Source organism: Schistocerca serialis, chromosome 1, assembly GCF_023864345.2.
Source record: "Schistocerca serialis cubense isolate TAMUIC-IGC-003099 chromosome 1, iqSchSeri2.2, whole genome shotgun sequence".
Lineage (NCBI taxonomy): Eukaryota > Metazoa > Arthropoda > Insecta > Orthoptera > Acrididae > Schistocerca > Schistocerca serialis.
Genome location: NC_064638.1, coordinates 366947638 through 366972025, shown reverse-complemented (window position 1 = coordinate 366972025; position 24388 = coordinate 366947638). Strand labels below are relative to the sequence as shown.

Here is a 24388-nt window from a genome sequence, read left to right as displayed (position 1 = left end):
ATTTATGCTGAAGCATTCTCTGTTTTGTAAATAAGTTACATAAAACTGCAACCAGCTACTTTTTTGAATGATTATGTTTTATTCCATGAACCAGTTCTCAAACCTTTTCGGGTTCATGTTCAGATGGTTTCTGAAGGTTACATAATTATTTTTAGCATAATGATGGGTGCTGTCTCTGTGACAAGAAGATGGAACACACTTTAACGTATCACCATGAATATTGTTTATCTTTCAGTATGGATGTAAATTTAGTTTTTTACTTACTGCGACAGTATGGGCGGATTTTTTCCGTTAGTGTCTATCTGTTTGCTTCCATTTTGATGGTCAGTTTGTATAGCAGCTTGCACACTTTTACACCATCTATATGAATTTGCACTCTTGACAGTGAAACTTTGCCAGCATCCAGCATGTGCTATACAACTGTTGCTTGTAACAAAGATATTGACAGAAAGATGTGGCATAAGTCTACTTTGCATAGAGACACTATTTGTTCTTTTTTACTTGCAGTAAAGTCGATATAAGGTCAAATATTTTAATCAGACTGGCGATAACATAAGAGCACAAAATAAATAAATGAATTACTACAAGAACAAACTTCAAGTGATCTGATGTCTTATTTCTATTTGTATATTAACGTATAATGCAGTCAGTTTGTAGCAAATATTTTAATTAAGATTGGCCTTAACCTGAATGCCCAGTGTTCAATAATTCAGAGTTATTGAATTTGTAATGAGGTAGAGCTTTTTGTATGACCATGACCTTTATATTTAAATTTCAAATAATAATAATAATAACAAACCTCCAAATGGACTGTTGATTTACTTCTGTTCTTACGTTAATATTATCTGTTATATTAAAAAGAGTAGATTCTGTTTATTTTTTCTATAGGTAATATGTAGAAAAGTTATAGTGTTTGTAATGGACTGTACACTTCATATTTAAAAACCAAGAACAAAAGGTCATGTGAACTGTTGACTTATTTTTGTTCTTGCATTAATATGACCTGGAACATTGGTAAAGGCAGATTCTGTTTGTTCCAGCTAGAAGCAATATGTATAAAAGTACTTATTTATTTTAACAGTAGAGGGCTTTACCATTTAGAGATATAGTACAGGTTTTATTCTGTGGTAGGATATTTGCATTGACACCAATGGCGTTAAGATGTAAGGAAAGGGGTAGGGGGGGTGGGGTGGGGTGGGGATGTAGGGTTGATTGAGTGGTTAGTTGTTTTGAACTAGTAAATCTTCAAAGTTCTGGTGGAAAAATTTGTTTCTCAGTTCAGTTTGGTCATTGAGTAAGTAGTCAGATGCTGTATTTGTGTAGATAAGTATTTCAGTTTCTTCAAGAAGGTTAAGTATCGTGCATTTGTTGGCAAAATGAAGTATTTGGAGGTTTTGTTCTGTGCCGTTTGTAGAATGATTGTGTTGGGCAAGATGTGAGGCAAAGTTTTATTTATTCAGGTTGTTACGACGGAGCACATCTATGTGTTCTTTAAATCGTGTTGTGAAGCTTCTACCAGATTGTTCAATGTAGAAGCTTGGACATGAGTTGCAAGTGAACTTGTAAACACCTGACTTTTGATACTGTTTTATAGTACACTCATGCTCATAAATTAAGGATAAATGCAGAATGTGGTGCCACACAACGTGGTATTACACAAAATTGGCGCTAATAGCATTGGCACATAGGGAACAAACATGACACAGATCTGTAAGTCCACGGTATTGGTGATAAGTTGAGAGAACCGTCCCGAAAAACATGTGCTACAAAACGCCACAGTTTCCTGCGCATGTACTCTGACATCAATATGGGATATGGTCACCATGCACATGTACACAGGCCGCACAACAGGGTGGCATACTCCGCATCAGGTGGTCGAGCAGCTGCTAGGGTATAGCCTCCCATTCTTGCACCACTGCTTGTCGGAGCTCCTGAAGTGTCGTAGGGATTTGAAGACATGCAGCGATACGTCGACAGAGAGCATCCCACACGTGCTCGATGGGGTTTAGGTCTGGAGAACAGGCAGGCCACTCCATTCGCCTGATATCTTCTGTTTCAAGGCACTCCTCCTCGATGGCAGCTCGGTGGGGCCGTGCGTTGTCATCCATCAGTAGGAAGGTGGGACCCACTGCACCCATGAAAAGGTGGACATACTGGTGCAAAATGAGGTCCCAATACACCTGACCTGTTACAGTTCCTCTGTCAAAGACATGCAGGGGTGTACGTGCACCAATTGTAATCCCACGCCACAACATCAAACCACGACCTCCATACAGGTCCGGTTCAAGGACATTAAGGGGTTGGTATCTGGTTCCTAGTTCACGCCAGATGAAAACCCGGTGAGAATCACTGTTCAGACTATATCTGGACTCGTCCGTGAACATAACCTGTGACCACTGTTCCAATGATCATGTACTGTGTTCTTGACACCAGGCTTTACAGGCTCTCCTCTGACCAGGGGTCAGTGGAATGCACCTTGCAGGTCTCCGGGCGAATAAATCATGTCTGTTCAGTCGTCTGTAGACTGTGTGTCTGAAGACAACTGTGCAGTGGCTGCGGTAAGGTCCTGAGCAAGGCTACCTCCAGTGCTCCGTGGCCGTGTGCGGGCACTGATGATGAGATATCGGTCTTCTTTTGGTGTTGTACACTGTGGATGTCCTGTACTGTAGTGCCTGGACACGTTTCCTGTCTTCTGGAATCGTTGCCATAATAATGAGATCACACTTTGTGACACACGGAGGGCCCGTGCTATGACCTGCTGTGTTTGACCAGCCTCCAGTCGCCCTAGTATTCTACCCCTCATAATGTCATCAATATGTGTTCTTTGAGCCATTTTCAACACACAGTCATGGTTAGCACGACTGAAGAAATTTGCACACTTACTCGCTGCACCATACTCTGACTTGCACCAACACACCTCTGCATATGTGGTCTGCTGCCAGTACCACCATGCAATGACCGCAGGTCAAATGCACCGCATAGTTATACCTCGAGGTGATTTAAACCTGCAAAATGCCCACCAGAGTATTATTTCACCATGTATCACCATTATCCGTAATTTTTGAGCATGAGTGTAGTTTTGGTGCTGTGTATGATTTTATTTTGTATTTTATTGTTGGTGAAGAATCTTATTTTTATGTTGTATGTCTTGAAGAGGTTGGCAATTTGATGAGAAGTCTTCCCTAGGAAAGGCAGACTTAAAAATGTGGTTGCCTTGTTTGTGGGTGGTTGTTCAATAGTTGGTTGATTTAATTGTGCTGTATGAATTAGTTTACTAAATCTACATCCATATCAACAGATAAACAATAGTCATGGCGATACATTAATGTGTGTTCCATCCTCTTGTCACAGAGCCAGCACCCAGTATTATGCTAGAAATAATGATGTAACCTTAGAAACCATCTGAAGACGAACCTGAAAAGGTTCTGTAACCAGTTCATCTAATAAAACATAATTATGCAAAAAAGTGACTGGTTGCAGTTTTATGTAACTTCGTTACATTAAATTAACATTCCTGGGTTCTAAAATATCTGTAGTGGATAAGCTTAATTCTCTGTTTTATTTTTCAGAAGCAAAAAGTTACATATTAAAATTTAAAAAAAGGGGTGAAAGTTATGAAAGTGGAACAGACAGATATACTTAAAGCCGCTTAGGGAAAACAACTGAAAAAGATGAGTAAATATGTATGAAACAGAACAGATTAGTTTGGCTAATTTAGCCCAGTACTTGGTGATATTGTCAGTTGCTCTAGGAGTTCCCAAGTGCTAGAGGCTGCACTGGAAGGCGCACACATATTGTGTTACTGGGACCTCGCCACAGCTGCACAGGTTTGATGGTGTTGGGTATCCCTATTTTTGCAGATTTGCTCTAAATCTTGTTCCTGTTGCAATCTGTTAAGCTATTTCCAGATTTCAAGGTGGCCAGGGGCTGGTTCTTACGTTTCCATCCAGTAATCGTCTTTTGAGATTGGCCCCATGTATACTTTAGTCTGAGTTCGATGATCTTAGTCCACTGTTCTGCGTCTACATCTATAATCTGCAAACCACCGTGAGCTGCATGGCAGAGGATACATCCGAGCTACTGAGTTTTCTTCCTGTTCCATTCACATACGAAGTGTGGCAAGAATGATTGTTTGAATGCCTTTGTGCCAATAGTAATTATCCTAATCTTATCTTCATGAGCACTATGTAAGTGATACGTAGGGGGTTGTAGTATGGAGTGTGGCAAGAATGATTGTTTGAATGCCTCTGTGCCTGTAGTAATTATCCTAATCTTATATTCATGAACACTATGTAAGAGATACATAGGGGGTTGTAGTATACCCCCAAAGTGATAATTTAAAGCTGTTTCTTCAAGCCTTATTAATAACTTTCTCGGGATAATTTTCATCTGTCTTCAAGAGTCTGCCATTTCAATTCCTTTAGTATCTCTGTGAAAGTCTCCCTTGGATTACACAAACCTGTGACCATTCGTGCGTCCCTTCTCTTTATACATTCATTGTAAACTGTTACCCCTATCTGGTACAAATCCCACACTCTTGAACAATATTCTACAACCGGTCACACAAGTGGTTTGTAAGCAATCTCCTTTCCAGATTGATTGCACTCCCCCCAGTATTCTACCAATAAACTGAAGCCTACCACCTGCTTTACCCACGACTGAATCTATGTGATCATTCCATTTCATGTGTGACATTGATGTATTTGCGAGAGTTGGCTGATTCCAGCAGTGACTTATTGATATTAAAGTCAAAGGGTACTATGCTTTTTCATTTTGTGAAGTACGTAATTTTACATTTATGAACATTTAAACAAGTTGCCAATCTCTGCACCACTTTGAAATCTTATCAGGATCTGACTGTTTCTTTCAGATAGTACTTCCCTATAGATAACTGCATCATCTGCAGAAAGCCATATTTTACCATTAATATTGTCTGTAAGATCATTAATATACAACATGAACAGCAAGGGTCACAACACACCTCCATATGGCATACCCATACATCTACATCTGATGATGACTCTCCATCCAGTCCAGTTACAAATTTCACTTGATACCTCATATGATTGTACTTTTGATAACAAGTGTAGGTGTGGTACTGAGTCAAATGCTTTCTAGAAATCAAGAAATACAGCATCTACCTGATTGCCTTGATCCAAAACTTTCAGTATCTCACGAGAAAAGTGTAACTCAGGTTTCACATGATAGATGTTTTCGAAATCCATGCTGCTGTTCTGAGGAAGTTAATTCTTGGCTTTCTAAACATCTGTACATACATTTTCTGAATTGTAACGATTTTCAGTATAGAATATTGCAATTGGGAACTAGCTCAGATGGCTGTGAGTATGTTGCTCTTGATCAGAAAATGAAATTTTTATATGTCAATACAGAACAGGTGTAGACCATTAGCAGCAGATCATTTAGTGAGAAACAAAGATATGAACTTATCAATTAGTGTTTATTACACCGATTCTCGGCACAAAAGTAGATTCTGAGCATATGGTACGCATTCTGGAACCATATTTCTGTGACTTATTCATTGAGTGAAACTGTACGTGCTGACTTGGATTAGGAGAACAGTTTCTTTTGCAGTTTCCTTTGTTCTACATAGTATAACTTTTCTCATGTATCTATTTTTCATATTGATAATACATCTTTGTGATGTGCCATCCTGTTGCAGATCTTCATGGTCATTGTTCTCTATGAGAAACAACATTCCCCAATTGACAAATATTTGAAGGCCATGTGAAGTGCCTGGATAAGCATTTACTTATGTTACATGCTTTCAACATTTTTACTTCAGACTACAAAATATATATATTTTTTTAATTTTGTGTGTGCTATGAACAGCCGTTATCTGTAATTCACACATTCAAGGCTACATGTTTATTTTCATTTAATTGGCAAGTCAATATGTGCTGGAGAAAACCAAAAAGGAAGAAAGTTTCCTTCTTCTATGTTATATTACACAGAACATGAAAAAGTCTTGATGTTTCTTTTCAGTATGTTCTAGCTAGTTAGCTCCTAAAACATGAAAAAGGTTTGGATGGAGCAGGAAGTTAAACCAGTGTATCACTCTAAAAATAGGCCCGTAAGTTATTTTTGTTAAGCAGTTTATGATGACATAGGAAGGAATGAGTCTTTTCATGTCAAAATTAGGTTCAGTAATGAGATGCTTTTCAACTTTATGTAGTCATTGATACTAAACAAGTGACAATTATAGTATAATAAAACTCCTGTTTTAATGAATCACTGGTGACCCAAGTATTTTTTTCCTTAAATGGGGGTTTTCCTTAAATGGGGGTTTTCCTTAAATGGGGGTTTTCCTTAAATGGGGGTTTTCCTTAAATGGGGGTTTTCCTTAAATGGGGGTTTTCCTTAAATGGGTTTTTTTGCCAGAGTCTATGGAAAGAGTGACCCACAATCATATTCAAAGCACGTTTAGGTGATAGATCACTACTTAATTACAAAACTACCAATATCTTGTGCTCAAAATGTAAATGCAGTAAATATGCAATTATTATATTTTTTGCAGAACACACCTTTTTTTTAACAAGATGCATAATTTGTTCTGTCCTTCCAGCATATTGTGGTGAAAGAAGTTGTTGCTCCAGCTGGTTAGAATTGATACACCTGCATTAAAAGAGGGAAAGAAATTTCTGACAGTGTCAATTCCTTGCACTGCAGCAGCAAAACTAGATGCAATACTGCCCTTCTTCTTCTTCTTCTTCTTCTTCATCATCATTGTCACTGCCAGCTCCTGCTTGTGTTGCTTGACTTAGAAGCGTTTCACTTGAATCGGTCTCATGTATGGAAGTCAGTATGTCATCATCGAAACAAACACAATGTCCTTGAATGCTCCATTTTCAAAATTATCAGTTTTGCTATACTGTTCTTCTTCTGGAGCTATGTCGTCTTCAGCAGCAAGTGATGTACCACAGTCAGACTTACTTACTTTTTTTTAAAAATCAATACGGTCTTTATGTTGCAGAATTTCAGGCTACCACAAACATATGCATAGCAGTGCTGAGCCTCATCTCTTCCTCTTAAAGAATTGAATCAACTTCTGTACAACTGCTACTCTGCATTTGGCTTTAACAGTTTGTGTTATGCTCATATCCAGAGACGGCAAATGACTCCTGCAATTCACAGGAAGGAACTCAACATTTATGCTCCTTGGAAATTTTGTTTCCTTGGTATGTACAGGGCCGTAGGTCAATAATATGTACAATTTTCCTTCCTGCTGAACCTATCTTTGGCATCTGAACACGTGAAAAAGTCATTTCTGATGTCTCCAGGGACTGCTGTTGTACTCATAGTAGAAAGAAAGTACTGTATGTTTATGTTTTCGAAATACCTGGTAATAATACTGGGGGCAACTTTTAATTATTATTGGCACCCAGTAACATTGCTATCCCTCCTTAGCCCCCGCCCCTCCCTGTCTATGGCATTTTTCTTGTTTAATGAAATGTGATTTTGTAGGAAGTAAATTATAAAAGATGTCCGTTTCATCAGCTTTGAAAATGTATTTGGACTCATAACCCTGCATCAATCGTGGCACTGAAGTGTTCTTCCCATAGTTTATAATTTCTGTGATCAAAGCCTCACTGTGTCCACTTACACTTTGAAACAACGGATTATGATGTTTTTTAAGTTAATCATTCCATAGCTTTGGCATTTCAGAACACTTTCTTATTTTTGAATAAACCTCACATGTAGACGACATTAAAATGTATTTCTGTGCTGTGTTGGAAAAATTTTCATGAAGATTGTCATGGGCATTGTGAATGCTCATCAGCTTTTGTTGAACTGTAAGCTGTTTACATTTGCACCTGATATCTCTATAAAAATAAAATTGATAACCTCGACACTTCATCAAACGAACAAATACACTCTTCACACTTTGTGGACTCTGTGGCATTGATCTCAGACCTAAGTGACATGGAAACAGATTTCTGACTCCTTCAATGCTTCTGCTGATTCCTTCAATGCTTCTGCTTGTATTTGTGCAAGGGAAGTTGAGCAGTTTACTTTGGCATAGTTACATGTCAACCAGATGAATCGATTACCATTTACTGCATCACACTAAAAAAATACAACCTATGTGAAATGGAAAGAAATCAGAAACTCATTTGAACACATTAGAAATTACGTAAAACTAGGATTTCAATTTGCAAAATTTTTTATGTTAGTTCCTATAAAGCAGACGTTTTCTTAAAGTGGGGTTGTTAAAAGCAGGAAGAAATGACATTGTCTTTAAGGGAGTTTTGCTGGAACTGATGGAAGTATTCATTAAAAGTGGGATTTCCTTAATAGTAGGTTCATTAATTAGGGGTTTTGCGATGTGACAGGTAGCGAGCTCATAGGCCCACACTTATGAACACGCGGAAGGGCATGCCAACTGAAGTTATGTTTGACTATTCGTCTGGCCAGCACCATGTAGGGACATAAGGACGTGTGTTGGGGGGGGGGTCGCATGCGCATGCTTTACTCTAGCTTGTAAAAGAATTATTCTCAAAGCTAGTGGGTTTTCATTCTTTTTGTGTGTGCTTGTCAACAATCTAATACCTCTGCTTTCAGCTTTAATCCAAAAGTATTTACATTCTACCAGAACTTTCCAAGTTTTTCATATTTATACTTGTTTATTGTGAAAATAGGCAATGTAATTAGCGCAACGCATTAAAGATCCCTCAAAAACATTTGATTTTTGGTACTATTGGTTGTGGGAAAGTGCCCAGAAATATGATATTGGTGACAAACTGTTACTGGAATGGAGTTCTTTGAAAGCAGCTATTTTTGCTTGAAAGTAGGCTATTTTCATTTGACTTAAAATCTAGAGCCTTATTTCTTATGTGGAAAGTCAACTGTCATCTTAAGATTATATGTGGACTTCGGCCTTCAGAAAAAACAAAGTATAATTTCAGTGTTCAGTAACCATAAGGTGCCAAACTAGTAAACAACTGCATTCAGATTTACAACATTCTTTCTCAGAAAAGCAAAAAATGCCATGTTTCACAATATTTCAAAAAATACTGTTTATGCAAAATGTTCCTGGTTCTAGTAGCTACATTGATACTAATGGTGTAATATTTGCTATGTTTAACTTAAACTGATTGGTAAGACCACTTATACGTATCAAGTGATGGCAAGAATTCTAGAAAGGTGTATTTTGAGAACCAGAATTCACTAATAGTATCTACTTCTAAGTTTGTAGTTGAGTGCTGTAAGATTATTTCAGTCATTAATTCTCTTCTTCTTTGCATAACTGTAGGAGGTGGTGATGTTACTCATTTGGTGAGATTTATGATTTCTTCATGAGGACCCAAAACATGCTAAGTAATTACAAAAACTGACCTTTTTTCGTAGCCTCCTGTTAGTCTGAGTTGTCATCATGAGATCATGTGAGGGTACTGTAAGGCAGGTTAGGAAAAATTTTAAGTAGATTGAGCATTACGTGGGAAAGAGGTGTATGCTGTTCACAACTCGCATGCTTGTTTATCTTGTGGTGGTGGTAGGTTACACTTAAAGACATACACATATTGCAATCTTGCTTTTGCTGCAATCTTCTGATAGTAGTGCATTTTAGATCAGAATACAAATTTGGTTTTCACAGGTTCTGCACCTGCTGCGACCAAATGAACCCTATCCAACTGAGCCAGAGCAGAAGGCAGAATTGGACAAGGTAACATCTACAGTACTTTGTAAAAAGCTCTTTGGATTATATTACTGAGTATTTAGATTTGTTGTGGGGAAAACAATAGTATTGGACTGTTCAAACAAATGAGAGACTGTCACCTACCCTCTCTCAGGTGGGGTAGAATTTTTGATGAGATGTTTTCAACAACTCTTCATCCTTATCTTTTGCAGTATACTGAAAAATAACAAATTTTTATGAAGAATTCTTGACAGGAAAGTATTTATGAAGCATTTCGCCAAGAAAAGATAATTTGAGTGCATTAGTCAAAGGAAATCTGCCCATTGCTACTTTCCAGATGTTTAGCCATCAGCTCAAGTTTTTCTTTCAGTCTTTAATATGCAATTCGGTGTACGTAACTTTTTAAGTGACACAGTTCCAATTAACACTTCCACCAAACTTCTGTACATACTACTTGATGCAATTTATATGTCTAATTTCTCAACAGTGATGCTTCATTTTTGTCCAGATTAAGGCTATTTATTGTTTATTCTGTGCTGGCTTTACTGAACTTTAGTTTTCTGTTGAAGACTAGTACTTTCACAGTGCTTTTATCACAGAAAGAGAATTAAATCATTGTAAACATAATGATGATAATTGTTTCCAGAAATGAAACTGTAGTCTGATGAGAGTGACTGACAAGTTCATAAGCTGTGAGAGTTTTACCTAAGAACAGATATTATTAGTAGTAGTCATCCTAAGGCAAAATCTTGCTACAGATACAAAAAATAAACATACAAAAGACAGTAACAACAGCTTTTAAGAGTGAGTCTTTCTCTCTGTGGCAGCTTCTACACTGTCAAGTCACATTAATGTGACTATTTAGCAAAAGCCTGAATAACCATATTTTGCTGCAAAGACTGCTCAATACATGCTGGAAGAGTGTTATTGAGATTCTGGAAGGTGAGGACAGGGATGTGGAGCCATGCTGACCCCAGTGCTGTGGCCAAGTGCACTGAGTTTCCCAGTTGAGGATACATGATGCGAAAGCCCAATTGAGGAGATCCCACAGATTTTTGACTGGGTTTCAAACTGAGGAGATCGGTGGCCAAGGGAGTATGACAAACTCATCTTAGTGCTCTTCAAAACACACACACATGCACTGCGAGCTACGTGGCATGTTATATTGTCCTGCTAGTAGACGTTATAATGCCGAGGAAAAGGAAAAAAAAGTTGCATGTGGGGGTGGACTTGGTCCCGAAGGATAGGTGATACTTATCTTGATCCATTGTGCCTTCCAGAATGACTAGATCACCCAGGGAATGCTATGAAAGCATTCCCCAGACCACAGTGCCTTCTCCCCTGGCCTGGATCCTTCCAACGATTGTTGCAGGTTGTCTTCTTTCAGATTTTTCACGTGATTCATCTAAAAAGGCCACCTGTTGCCACTCGGTGTATGTCGAGTTGTGCATTGATGTGCAAATTCCTGCAGTCGCATGGGTGCATGAACCAGGCACTTGCTGCGGAGGCCAGTATGCAGTAATTGTCATTGAGGAGATTGTTAGCAACGCCTTGGTTTATCTGGATGGTCAGTTGCTCTACAGTTGCACACCTATTTTCCCATGCACATCTCTGCAGCCATCATTCACCCCTGTCACCTACGGCCCTTGGTGCACCAGAGCTGACATTGCCCCAGTTTTGTATAGCAGCATTTTGCACCATTTAACCATGGCAGCATATGGACAGTTTCCAAACTTAGCTATTTTGGAAGTGCTTCCACCCTTGGCCCAAAATGCAGTGATCATATCCTTTTGGACGTCAGATGACTCACTCCATTAACGACGGCACATGCACTATTTTCTGACCTTGAACATGCTTTATGTACCCTGCAATGCCAGTGCTGCCACATGCCGTGTGTGAGTGGTTATTGCACAGTGACATCGAACATAGGCGGTGGTCACATTAATGTGATTGGACAGTGTATATTATAACAATACTTTCTGATAGCATTCAGTTATATAATGGAACTAGAATCGTACCAGGACCATTGCATTCCACTAACACCACTTGAGTCATGTAGAGATGGCTTAGAGTTTGACTAGGAATTTCATTGGCCATTGTTTCTTATTTTCTTAATTCATCACAGGGTTGCTCTGTTTCATACCTTGATAGACTGACATCCTTAGAAGAAAGGAAGCAGCAGAGAAGAGCTTGTCCATGACCATGATCTGTGAATTTATTCCAGAATGAATATTTTACTCTGTAACATTCCGAAAATCTAAGAAAGTAGTTGCTATGTTTTCAGCCCAAAAACTGGTTTGGCCCAGCTTTCTGCACTGCTCTATCCTGTGAAAGCCTCATCATCTCCAAGTAACTATTGCAGCTTACATACATTTCAACCTGTTCACTGTATTCATCTCTTGGTCTCTACAGTTCTTACCCTCCACATCTCCTGCCATTACCAAATTGATGAATCTTCATGGCTCAGGATGTATCCTATCAGCTCAGCTGATCTCTTCTTTTAGTAAAGTTCTGCCAGGTCCCCCCCCTCCCCCCCCCCCCCCCCCTCCCTCCCACACCCTCTTCTGGTTCAATTCAGGAGCTCTTCATTAGTTACTTGATCTCACCATTCTTCTAAAGCACCACCTTTTTAAAACTTATATTCTCGTCTGAATATGGTATTTTCCACATTTCACTTCTGTACAATGCTTCATTTCAGATAAACACACACACACACACACACACACACACACACACACACACACACACACCGAAGTACTCAAACGCACAAGCCTGTGACCATGGTGAGGCTGACTGTGGATTATCGACAGTGCATTGAGCCGGATATTTCCACAGATAACTCACTGCACAACAAGACCAAGGAAGTTCCCTTTCCCTGTTCATATCCCTGTGTGTTTGTTGGGGGGGGGGGGGGTGCGTGCGAGAGCACACATGCTTCCACTAGGGAATAGGGAAGGAGCAAAAACTCAAAAGCTAATGTAAACAGTTTTCTGTTGTGTGTTTCTGTGCACCACACCCCACTAACTATAGATGAGTAGTTACGTTTCCTATAATTTAAAATTATATTAGATCTTAATAAATTCCTCTTTTTCAGAAATGCTTTTCATTCTACAGGCAGCCTGCATTTTATATTCTGTCTACTTCAGCCATCATCAGTTAATTTGCTGCCCAAATAGCAAACCTCATCTATTGCTTTTAGTGTATCATTTCCTGATGTAATTTCTTCAGCATCACCTGATTTAGTTTGACTACATTTCATTAGCCTTTTTCTCTTTTGTTGATATCTTAAAACCTCTTTTCAAGACACTATTCAGTCCATTCAGTTATTCCTTGTAGTGAAGTGACGGGTTTGTTAGGTTGTTCCTGCGGCTATGCCACAAGAGCTTGTAAATTGCTTCTAACACATGATACTGTACTTACATTCTACAGTCCACATGTCCACATTTCAGTTCACCTAAACTGAAAAAGTCATACTCTCTAATTTGAAACTGAGTAAGGAAATACTGATGACAAATTAAAATTTCGCTGTCTTTAATAACAGCACATATATAGAATTCTGTTGTTTCACAGGCACAAGATCCTATGTAAAATCCATCAATTTTTACTCCTCTAAAAAGCACATGGGACAGGTCAGAGAATTTCATTTCATGCGGATTACTGTTCTGTAACTAATAAATAGTTTTAATAATTCAAAATACTGTTTATTGCTTACATAAAACTGGTAATTTTTTTACTTCACATTGCACATACATTTAGAATATGAGGGGCAGTACACAAACCATTTTTGACCAGCATGAAAGAGGCATTTCAAGCATTGCAACTGCAGATTACATAACAACAAAGTTCCATTGCAGAACTTTACACTGGCCTGTTTGATAGCGACACATGCTGTTGGCAAAAGACTTTCAGTGAATGAACCATGTGGCAGCTTCAGTGTTGCTTATGTAGCCTTGGTTTTGTCTGGAGTGGACTGTGAAATGAAATGGTTGCTACTGAAGTGCCAGACCCCTTCCTCTGTTCTTACAAAGAGCCTTCTCTCCAACTAAATAATTAATGATTTGTCCAGTTGATATCATATCGCCTGTGAAACTATCGATCTATACTTAAAGAACATTTACATTTAATTTTACTGTAATATCTGATTAATTGTAATTGTTGCAATTTTTTCAAAGGAACCTTGAGTGGACTCTACCCTCTGAACTGTCTCTTCTGCTATTGCTGTACCTTTGTAAAATTCATTAAATGCACTGTAGTTTGGTGCATTGTCATTATTTCTTATGTGGGATATAGTGCTGTAGTGTCCGAACTCAGGCTTATTATTACTATTAAGATTTTCTGTCCTTTTAGTTCAAAATTCATATTTCTTTAATAAGCTCAAAGTATGGAAGATCATTTTATCAAGTCTTATACATACTATTTAACTTCAAAACTTGTATAATCTCAAAATTCCAACTGTTTATATCTTTTTCCCTGCAGTGTGAAATTTTGAAAAACAGTGTTTTTTGTGGAAACTACGTGTTGGATTTTGCTCAAGCTTGGTATTTTTTATGTCTACATCATTCTACATAATGCTATGAACAAATTACAAAATTATATCAATATTTAATTTTTGTGTTTCTCAGTTGTGCAACTCTTTCTCTGCAAAGTACGCGCAGAATATGCGCCTGGTTTGACCTTGGAGTTGGGTAAACAGAGAATGGAAAATCCATCTTTTCCACTGACTTGCCACTATTACAAGGCAGCAAACATGCTTGCTTCCGTCCATTGACAGAATTGCAATGTCATTGGCAAACCTCATAGTTTTTATTTCTTTTCCATGAACTTTAATTCCTTCTCCAATGGTATCCTTAGTTTCCTTTAATGCTTGCTCACTGTACAGACTGAGTAACACTGGGTATAGGGTAAAACCCTGTCTGACTCCTTTGTCAGTTGCTGCTTCCATTTCATGGCCTTCAGTCCTTAATACTGTAGTCTAGTGACTGGAAATTATCTACAGCCTTTTGCTCCCTGTATTTGAATCCTGGTACCTTCAGAATTTTAGAGGGTGTACTATAGTAAACAGTACCACATTATTATTTTAAATCTGCAAATGCTTTAAGTGTAGGTTTGTCTTTCTCTAATTTGTCTTCTGAAATAAGTCATATGATCAGTATTTCGTCTCCTGCACCTACATTTCTTCAGAACCCAAACTGACCTTACTCAGGGCCATCATTTACCAGTTTTTCCATTCTTTTTTAAGTAATTTCTCTCTGTGCTTTGCAGGCACAACTTATTGAATTGATAGTTCAGTAAAATTCACACCTGTCAGTACCTGCCTTTTCAGAATTGGTATTATTACATTCTTCTTGAAGACTGATGCTATTTTGTCTATCTTATATTGTGTCTCTTGCGTGCCAAGTGGTATAATTTTGTTGCGACTAGATTCCCAAAAGATCTCTACATTTCAGTCGGAATGTCATATGCTCCAAGGACCTTGTTTTGACTCAGGTCTTTCAGTGTTCTGTGAAACACTTCTCGCAGTATCGTGTAGCCTATCTCATCTTCATGTACTTCCTGTCCCCTTTCTATAATTCTGTCTTCATAGCCCATTTTTACTTGGTACTGGCTTGCCATTTGGGCTTTTGATATTGATACTGGTGCATCTCTTGTGTCCAAAGGCACTTTAAATCATCTGGGGGCTGCATGCATCTTTTTACCTTTATGTAAACATACTTCTGCTGTCTAGCTTTTGTCCTTTAGCTGTTTCTCCACAGCCATTTGACACTTTCTATCAGTCTCATTTTTGAGACATTCGTATTCTCTTTCACAGGCTTCTTTTGCTTTATTTTCATATTTTCTTCTTTCATCAGTTAAATTCAATATCTCCTGTGTTATCTATACTACTTAGATACTTTGCAAACCATCATATGGCGTGTGGCGGAGGGTACCCTGTACCACTTATATTCATTTCATTTCTGTCTAAATTCCTCTGTATCAGCCCTGATTTTTCGTATCCTCAGTCTTACATGCAGTGCATGTTGGTGCCACTATCTTATCCAAGAATTTCTGCTAGGCCTTTTGTTGTTGCCTATTTGAACCTCTGCTGCCTTCACTATTCCACTTCAAAGCTACCTATTAATCTTCCGTTGTACTTCTTACCATGTTTCAGTCAATCATTGCCTAATGCTCCCTTTGAAACATTTAGCAACATCTGGCTCTTTCAAATAATACATGTCCCAGCAATCTAATTTCCTTCCTTTCTGCAATGTTTCAGTTTTACTCTGCAGTTTGCAACCAATAAATTATGGTTACGGTCCACATCGGCCCCAGAAATGTTTTCAAAACTGGTTTCAGGGTTTCTAACTAACTTTCTGTTGTCTATCTGAAACCTTCTGATGTTTTCAGGTTTCTTCCATATACACTACCTTCATTCATTCTTCTTAAATAACATGTATACAATAATTAAACACTTAAAAATACTACCCATGAGTTTCCCTTTGATTTCTTTTCCCCAATCCATGTTCTACTTTTATTTTTCCTTCTCATATGCAGAGCTAGTTAGCATTTAAATGTGTTCTGCTGTAGTGGATGTTGGCTCTATATCTATCTTGGCTGTGATAATTTGCTCAGCTCACTTACCTACATTAATTTTTTCTTATTCATTATTAGAGATACTCGAGCATTTTTTCTTATTCATTATTATAGCTACTCCTGCATTGCCCCCATTGTACTTGGTGTTGATAAAGCTCTATTCACCTGACCAGAGATCACACTCTTTCTGCCACAGCACTTCATTAATTCCACTATATATAACTTCAACCCATCCATTTCCATTTTAAATTCTCTAATTTGTTTACCGTTTTAATATATATTACATTCTACACATACAAACATATAGAATTCCAGCATTTTACAACTGCAATATTTTACCCACGGGGATGTCATTGTCATTAAGCCATACAGTAAAGCTACATGGGAAATATAAGAGCTACAGTTTTCTTTTAGTTTCAGCTGTATGCAGTGCTAACATGGCTAGGCCTTGTTGACTTATGTTACAAGACCAGATCAATCAGTTATCAAGACTGTTGCCTCTGCAACTATGGAAAAGGCTGCCACTCTTTCATTGGGGAGAATATGTTAGCTTTATCTCTCCTTTCCAATGTAGTTGTAGCTACGGTATGGCTGGCTGTACCACTGAACTGTGCAAGTCACCCCACTGTGGCAGTGTCCACGATTAGTGGGAAATACTTTTACTTGTGCAAAATAATTGCTAATTTCATTTATCTTACTATCTCCTCTCTGCAAATTTTGCATTGCTTATTGTTATGTTACTTAAACTTAACCTCCTTGTTCCTTTTTCTGCTGTTGTCTTCTTTAAACACTCTTTTTGTAAGTACCTCATCTTCCTACTCTTGCCCCTACATCTGCATAAATATATTCCGTGATTCCATGTAATTCAGAGGTGAACAGTTCATGATAACTGATCCCACGAATTAATTGGAATATTTCATTTACTTTCTGTTTTACAGTAAAATCAGTCCTGTATCACTTTATGTTCATATTTTCTGTTTTATTAATGGTAGCTTTTTGTAGTACTAGTTTTGTGGTGATAGGAGATATTGATCTCCCATCATCTGTATACCATACTTGAATTTGTTTATCATAAGATGTTGATCCCAAGCTTGGGGACAGTGAACATAATATAAAAACATCTACATCAGAATTCGTATTTTAAGTTTTTCTCTTTTCAGAATTAATAATTGAAGCATAACTGTTTGATTATAGTAAGGGGTGAATTTCAGAATTAAACGTAAAACAAAAACAGAGAAAATGCAACCATTCTGATCCAGCTGAATGATGACACATTTAACAGATTAGAAGAATGACACTTTAGAACTTTTGGTCCTTTCATAATGTAAATACAAAAACACTGCCCACTGCCTCGCCTCTTAGGAGGCGCACATACAGTTGAGGCAACACTCATTAGTAATGGGTAGGTGCCACATGTGTGCCTATCACTGTAGATTTGGTCTTCAGACAAGAAATAATAATTGTTCAGAATAATTATGGTTGTGCATTTTGAATCTCAACAACTCTAAAACATAGAACATAGTGTTTTGTGGCAGCAACTTGTGGGAATTTATTTACTTATGGATGGGCTGGGGGGGGGGGGGGGGGGGATCGTTATGTATCGGTATGGGAGGTCTGCAGTGATAAGTTCAGAGACTGGTAGTAATGAATAGAAACAGGGAAAAAATGCCTACGATAGTGATTACTGTCTTAAATGTAAAGGGACACTGTGCCAGTCAATTGGAAATGCTTGTCAACCAGGCAGAGGATCTTGTGAGTATGTTCAGACCAACTGCAGTGGGACAGTGAGGAGGAAGACCTTTTGAACTAGGTTAGTGTAGCTTTGCTTCAGGTCCAAGTAAAGGGCCGGTGTATGAAAGGATTGCCAATGTGAGAAAGGAAATTGGTTAAAGTATTGGGTTTTGGAGTGATCGTAAATTTTGAATATTATGCTGGATTTCTCTTTATCAGTAAAAAGAATCATTATGTAAGGCTTTGTATTAAGTTCTTGAGATCGTATTGCTCTCATAACCTCAGATTGGACTAATCAGAAAAGGAGTTTGCAGAAGAGGCAAGTGAGATCATTGAGTTACTGGATTGGAAAAGGGGGGGGGGGGGGGGAGATCATGAATGAAAGAGATGTGAACTTTTAGAGAAAAGTTTGAGTATGTAATTCGGACTGACTGCTCATTGTGGTGAGTCGTGCAGAACTTTCAGTGAAGATAATGCTCAAAGAAAAGTGAATTTGTCTTTTACAAGTATAGCATGGTTAAATCAAGTTATGGGGCTGAAGATAAAAAGACATTTTGAGAAGTCTGAGATTTCTTAAAGAGTCACTGTTATTAAAAGGTGCAGTGTGCAGTGATGAGAGTTTGGAGAGGGTGTTTGGGAGCAGTCTGTTAAGGATGGTAAGGGGATTTTTGAGGTGTCTGGAAAGTGGAGCAGGTCAACAGTACAAGGTTTGGGAGGTCAGCAGGGGACTAATGAATACAGTGAGTAGTTACTCAACCAGGAAGAGTAGAATATAATTAACTGAGGTATATTCCTCAAATAATGCTCACAGTAGTGTTTCAACTGTAGGAGGATGTGGATTGCAGGACATAAATGTTACAAAGTAAAACAGTCTCTTGAAAGGAGTATAGGAAGTTTAGTAGGGCATGTGTGTGAATGGGTACATTATGTAAGATCAAAGTGGTGAGGGTTAGGGAATGATAGAACTGGAAAAGATGAAGGCCTTTGTGAAAGGATGGCAATTTTTTACAGTAGAAAAAAGACAAAAAGTTTGGAAGTTGGTTCCTCTTAGCTCCACTCCCATCCCTCACAACAACATTTATTTTACACAATAAGCATTTTGTGAGCCATACCATCCTTTTTGTGTTGCCCATGCCAAGTAGGCATTTGGAATTGCACTTACTTTTGGGATTGATGCAGTAGTATGCTTCACATGTGTTAAAAATCTGAAATGTTTTTTCCTTTAATATTCAGCAAAGCAGTCAAGGTTTTAAGCAGCACACAAGAAAACATGTAATTAACGTACACATATGGAAAGGAATAAAGAATGTGTGTAGAACATACATATAAGCAGAGGCATAGATTCTCATTTAAAACACTCTTTAGAATCAGTATCTAATTAAAACACTTCATACTATCAATCCACATTCATTAATCATTTGATGATGTCATGCTCTAGCGAGTAACTTGTTTAACATGTCACTGAGCACCTGCTGCGTCGGGATTTGTTCCTCTATAACTTGAGCTGAGTATCTTTTCTTGAATAAAATTGTGTCTGATATCAGTATGTTTTGTACTTCTGCGATATCCACTTGTTTTGGATAAACCAGCTGCATCTCTGCTATCACTATAACATTTAATGGGATAATTTTCAGGGCATGAAGATGCTTCTTTTTTAATCTCTGTAGCCAGAGTTCCTCATGACATGCTGAGTCCAGGGCCATGTATTCAGCTTCAGTAGTTGATAAAGCAATTGTGGGTCTTCTTGCTAGGCCAGAAAATTACAGCACCTCGTGATTTCAACAGAAAAACACTGACAGACTTCCTGTCCTCTTTGTCTCCTGCCCAGTCTGCATCATTGTAACCTGTGTTGTTGTTTTTTCTTCCCTAGAAGATTACATCTTAAAGTTCTCAGTGCCTTTGAAGTGTCTCCTGATTCTCTTAACTGCCTGCCAGTGAGGCACACTTGGAGCACTGTTGAAGTGACTTACAACTGTGATTGCATGTACAAAATCAGCACTGGTTCCCATCTGCACATACATCAAACTGTGTTTAGTTTCTCTATAGGGAAAATTTTCTCTCTTCATTTGTCTTGAGTGTCATATCTAGTGTAAGTATGTGATTGTAACAATATAACAAAAAAGGATAGTTCCTAGCAATTATCCTTTTCATTGTATTGTTACTTTACATCCTGGATTTTCCATTGTATGTATGTGGTTGTTATTCACAGGTGTTGATACTGTTGATTGTCCATGTTATATTTATTTTTAATATTTGTCCTTTATAAAAGATAGATCTATCCATAATAGTAGCCTTTTGCAATCTCTTAATATTCTGATGCCCAAGCAACATGACACCTCTGCTGGCCCTTGTAATTTAAATTGCTCGTTGAGTTCTTTTTAGAAGCTTACTGATGAACAAGTCATCAACAACAGTTAATGTGTTATTTCCGTTATTCTTCTGATAAACGCATGGATGTACTGTACTTCTTCAAAAGTTAAAGTTACAAAATTGTTGCATATAGCTTAATGTTACAGTGACAAATACTTTGTTTTAATCCATAAACTGCTTTCTTAAACCTTATGATACATTTGTCCTTAACAGTTCTAGTGTTAAAATTTGTCTCGGGGATTTTGACAAAAATCTACACGTTCAAATCGCCTTGTATGAATGCTCTAAAAATGTCCAAGTGATCTATGTCTACATCATTTTTAGAAGCTAAACCAAAACATACATTAATGAATTATAGCATATCAGGGAGCATACATCTCTTCATAGTTTGAACCCTTTGTGTTGTGAGGGTTCTTCAACTGCTAGCTGTGCTTTGTATCCTTAAATGTATCCTTGGAGATTTATTTTGGTTTTTAAAATCTATTTGGTGTCTGTTGGCTTTGTACCTGAAGGCAGGATAGTTTTCTCCGCATATGATTTTCAGTATGTGACTGCAATCATTTTATTTCCTCAAGCCAGCTGTGTGATTCTTTACTTTGTTAGCATCTTCTAATGATGATGAATCTGATTTATCCATGTCTGTAGAGTAATAGGTCACATAATCATTCATCCTTATCGGTTTTGGAATGAAGTTCTGATCAGTTTTGCTGCGAGGATGCAGCATTTATATTTGCATCTGATAAATTTGAATCTTCTAAGCTGCTCTTATCAGAGCTGATTTGATCTGGTAAAATACTTCTTGAATCTTCTTGATTCTCATCAGTAATGGGATCAGATTCAACTATTTCTGATTCATCTTGCTTAATTTTTGGAATAATTTCTGGCTTCAGAGACTTTTTGAGCAGTGTTATTTCATCATTCTTCTGAACAGTGTTTTCTTGGCATATCACATCTTTTGCTTAATTTTCATTGGATGGGTTGAAATAGCTGATATCCGTTGCCCTGTTAACACCATCCTACCAGTATGCATTCAGTTTTCTTCTTATCTCATTTATGTCTGCTTGCTGTTGGTAGATGACTGGAGGCCTTGCTGATAAATATTCTTACATGACTAAGATTTGGCTCTTCCAGTAAATGCTTCTTCTAGTGTCCCACCTTTTAAAGATTGTGTAGGTAATCTGTTAAGGTGCTGTAGAGTGGCCTACTCCAATACGCTTTTGGTAAGCGCGCATAAAAAATAAGCATCGGTCTTTTCGTACTAATATTCCGTTATCACTTTCTGCTACTCTGTTTTGATCCAGTGTGTAGGACACTATTGTTTGACGAATTATTACTTCATTCTTTAAGAAGTTTGCCAGTTCGTGGTTCACATATTCCTTCCCATTTTCTGTGCACAAGGCTCTAATTTTGCTACCGTTTTGTTTTTACACAAGCTTCTTGAAATTTTTAATAGTTTCCTGTACTTGATCTTCTTCCCTTAATGTATACAAAAATATCTCCCTCAGATAATCATCTATTAGTCAGGATATATCTGACACTTCTAATCGATCTTGTTTCCATTGACCTACGCAAGTCAGAATGTATTAGTTCAAGGATACATTTTGCTCTCGACTCAGAATTTTGAAAAGGTAGTTTTGTCTGTTTATCTTCCAAGCACATAACATATGGAGACTCAATAGTTCCCATGTAATTAATGCTGTTGGCCTTACCTTTCTGCAAAGCTCCTGTTCTGCCATGACTTAAATGTCCTGTCTTCTATTTCGCATTTGGGAGTCATTTAATAGTGATACAAACTTGGCTCTACTAAATAATTATCTGATTGGGCCAGTTTATATGTGCCATTATCAGGCATGGGTGTTGTTAATAGATAGTTTTCCTTATTGTAAATGCGAGTCTCGTTTATCATAGGTGATGAAATGTCTCTTTTTTTTCCACTACTTACATAGAGTAAATTTGTGCTTAACATTGGCATGTAAAGAACATTTATTGTTCTAATTTATTTTTTATTTTTTTTAGCTTGTGCTTGAATATGAGTGTCGCCATTTCCATCAGTAGTTAAATTCTCATCTTTTTGCCATTACCATCTGTGACTTTAACACCAATCTGCATAAATTTGTTTGAACATGTGTGCTAAAGCATCAGAGTCAATATGCCATTCATTATTAATGACTTTACCTCTGTAGTGAAGACTGTCTTGTAATTTGAAGCCCCTTCCAAAGACTTGTTACTTCCCTTGGTTTTCCTGTGGCAGTTTCTTTCAATATGGCCATAACATCTTAGTTTCTTTGAGGAAATTGTGTGTAAAGTTTTTGTTATCTTTCTTGTTCACTAGGAGAGCTGCAATGCTGTTCATCCTTCACTTCCTGCAACAGTTCAGTTTTAATGGTGTCTCAAGTTGTAGGTGTAATGGAATTCTCTAGTCTCATACCCATTGATTTTTAGTCATACAGTAACTATGCCAATAAAATTCACCTACTCACTCATCTTTCTCTTCCAAATTCAAAGCATTTAACTTGCTAGAAGTGGAAATTCTTTTGTATACACATTCTTCTGCTGATGTACAGTTCTCCAGTCAAGTTGTGGGAAGTGTTGTCAGCTGACCAGTTCTTTTGTAAAATCCTGACTCTTCATATAACCATTTTCAGTTGTCGCAGGCTTTTTTTTGTGGTTGTTGTGTTGTGTAGGTGCATGTAAACTGCTGGACCAACTGACACTAGCATTATACACTTTCAACTTGTCTTTTACTTCACTTGAGCTGCATTCCAATACCATCTCATGTTGAAGATATATTTTCATTGCAAATTGTCACGTACTATAGTTCTCTATTGCTTTCAGTTTTTCTATAAGCTGTAATGAATTTAAGGCCACAATTCCAGCTTTGAATAAATCATTGAACTTAGGTTTTTTTTTCGTAATTTTATAATAAACTGCCTTTATTGGCTGGACAGTATAGTATGGGCTTGTGACCTGTTGTTTTTTCAGTTTCATGTTCAGTAAAATGATTACAGTTTGAAATAGCACACAAGAAAACATTTTACTATACTAATGTAAACATATAATGTTCAAAGCACACTCATACAAACAAGAATAAAGACCATTCATAAAAACTGATAGTAAAGAACATAAATATCAGCAGCACCATAGATTCCCATTTATAACATTATAAATTAATGATAAAGATATTACAAAACTCTGTGTATGTAACATGCCAACAATACTGCTTTGAATCTGCAATCTATATGCTATTATGGAATCTGCTTAAGTGTCTGCAGTGAAATGACCATTATTCTGCCATATGGCATTAGTAATGCTGTTATTTTATCTATGGAAATGATTGTAAGGTAGAAATACATGTTAAACGTATTGTATTGTTAGTTCAGAGTGCTAGAGAAGTAACTGGCAGATTTTCCCTGCTTTCGGCAGTATTCTGAACCACTAATGAAGTCAAAAAGTTACCCAGATAAAGATGAGAGAGCAAAGTCTGAAAATCTCTTATCAACAAAATATTTACTGTCTCTTCTTGTATGTGTCATGCTTTTCCATTTGACATTAATGTGTCTGACAGAAAAATCCCTACTTTGAACAGTAAATACAAGAGAAAGGTGTACAAAAGCTGTTACCCTTGCACATAGCGTGCAATTTATTTTATATTATTCCTGCAAATATACTGATGCTCTTGTATGCTTGGAGTTATTTTGTTATTAATTATGACTGAAATGTGTTCCAGCATTTTAAGCACTGACACTGAATATTTTACTAACACTGTTCATTATATAATTTGTAATGACCTAAAAGTTCTTTGATTCATTATAAATTCCAAGTATTTATCTGAACAAAACTCATAACAGGAAATTCTTCATTGAGGCTACTGTGCCTTCTAAGATTATTTTATTTTTGCAGAATGTTGCAGTATAGTTAAATAGTAACCCACATTTTTTCAGCTAGGTGATCAGAAATTTTAAATGCATTGCACATGTAAATACATTTCCATTTACAGTTAATTTTTTTGTTTATCTTCTTACCAGTTGTTTTTTAAACAATGTTTTATGGCCACACAACATA

General features: G+C 37.4%; 1 protein-coding gene across 2 annotated transcripts in view; it reads left to right on the top strand.

Moving 5' to 3' along the window:
• Nucleotides 1-24388, top strand: part of LOC126470438 (U2 snRNP-associated SURP motif-containing protein) — a 161165-nt gene that overhangs the window by 36317 nt on the left and 100460 nt on the right. For both annotated transcript variants that reach the window (XM_050098288.1, XM_050098281.1), the window contains exon 9: nt 9614-9682. In XM_050098288.1, coding sequence (XP_049954245.1) covers nt 9614-9682 — 69 coding nt within the window. The remainder of the gene's footprint in view (nt 1-9613; nt 9683-24388) is intronic.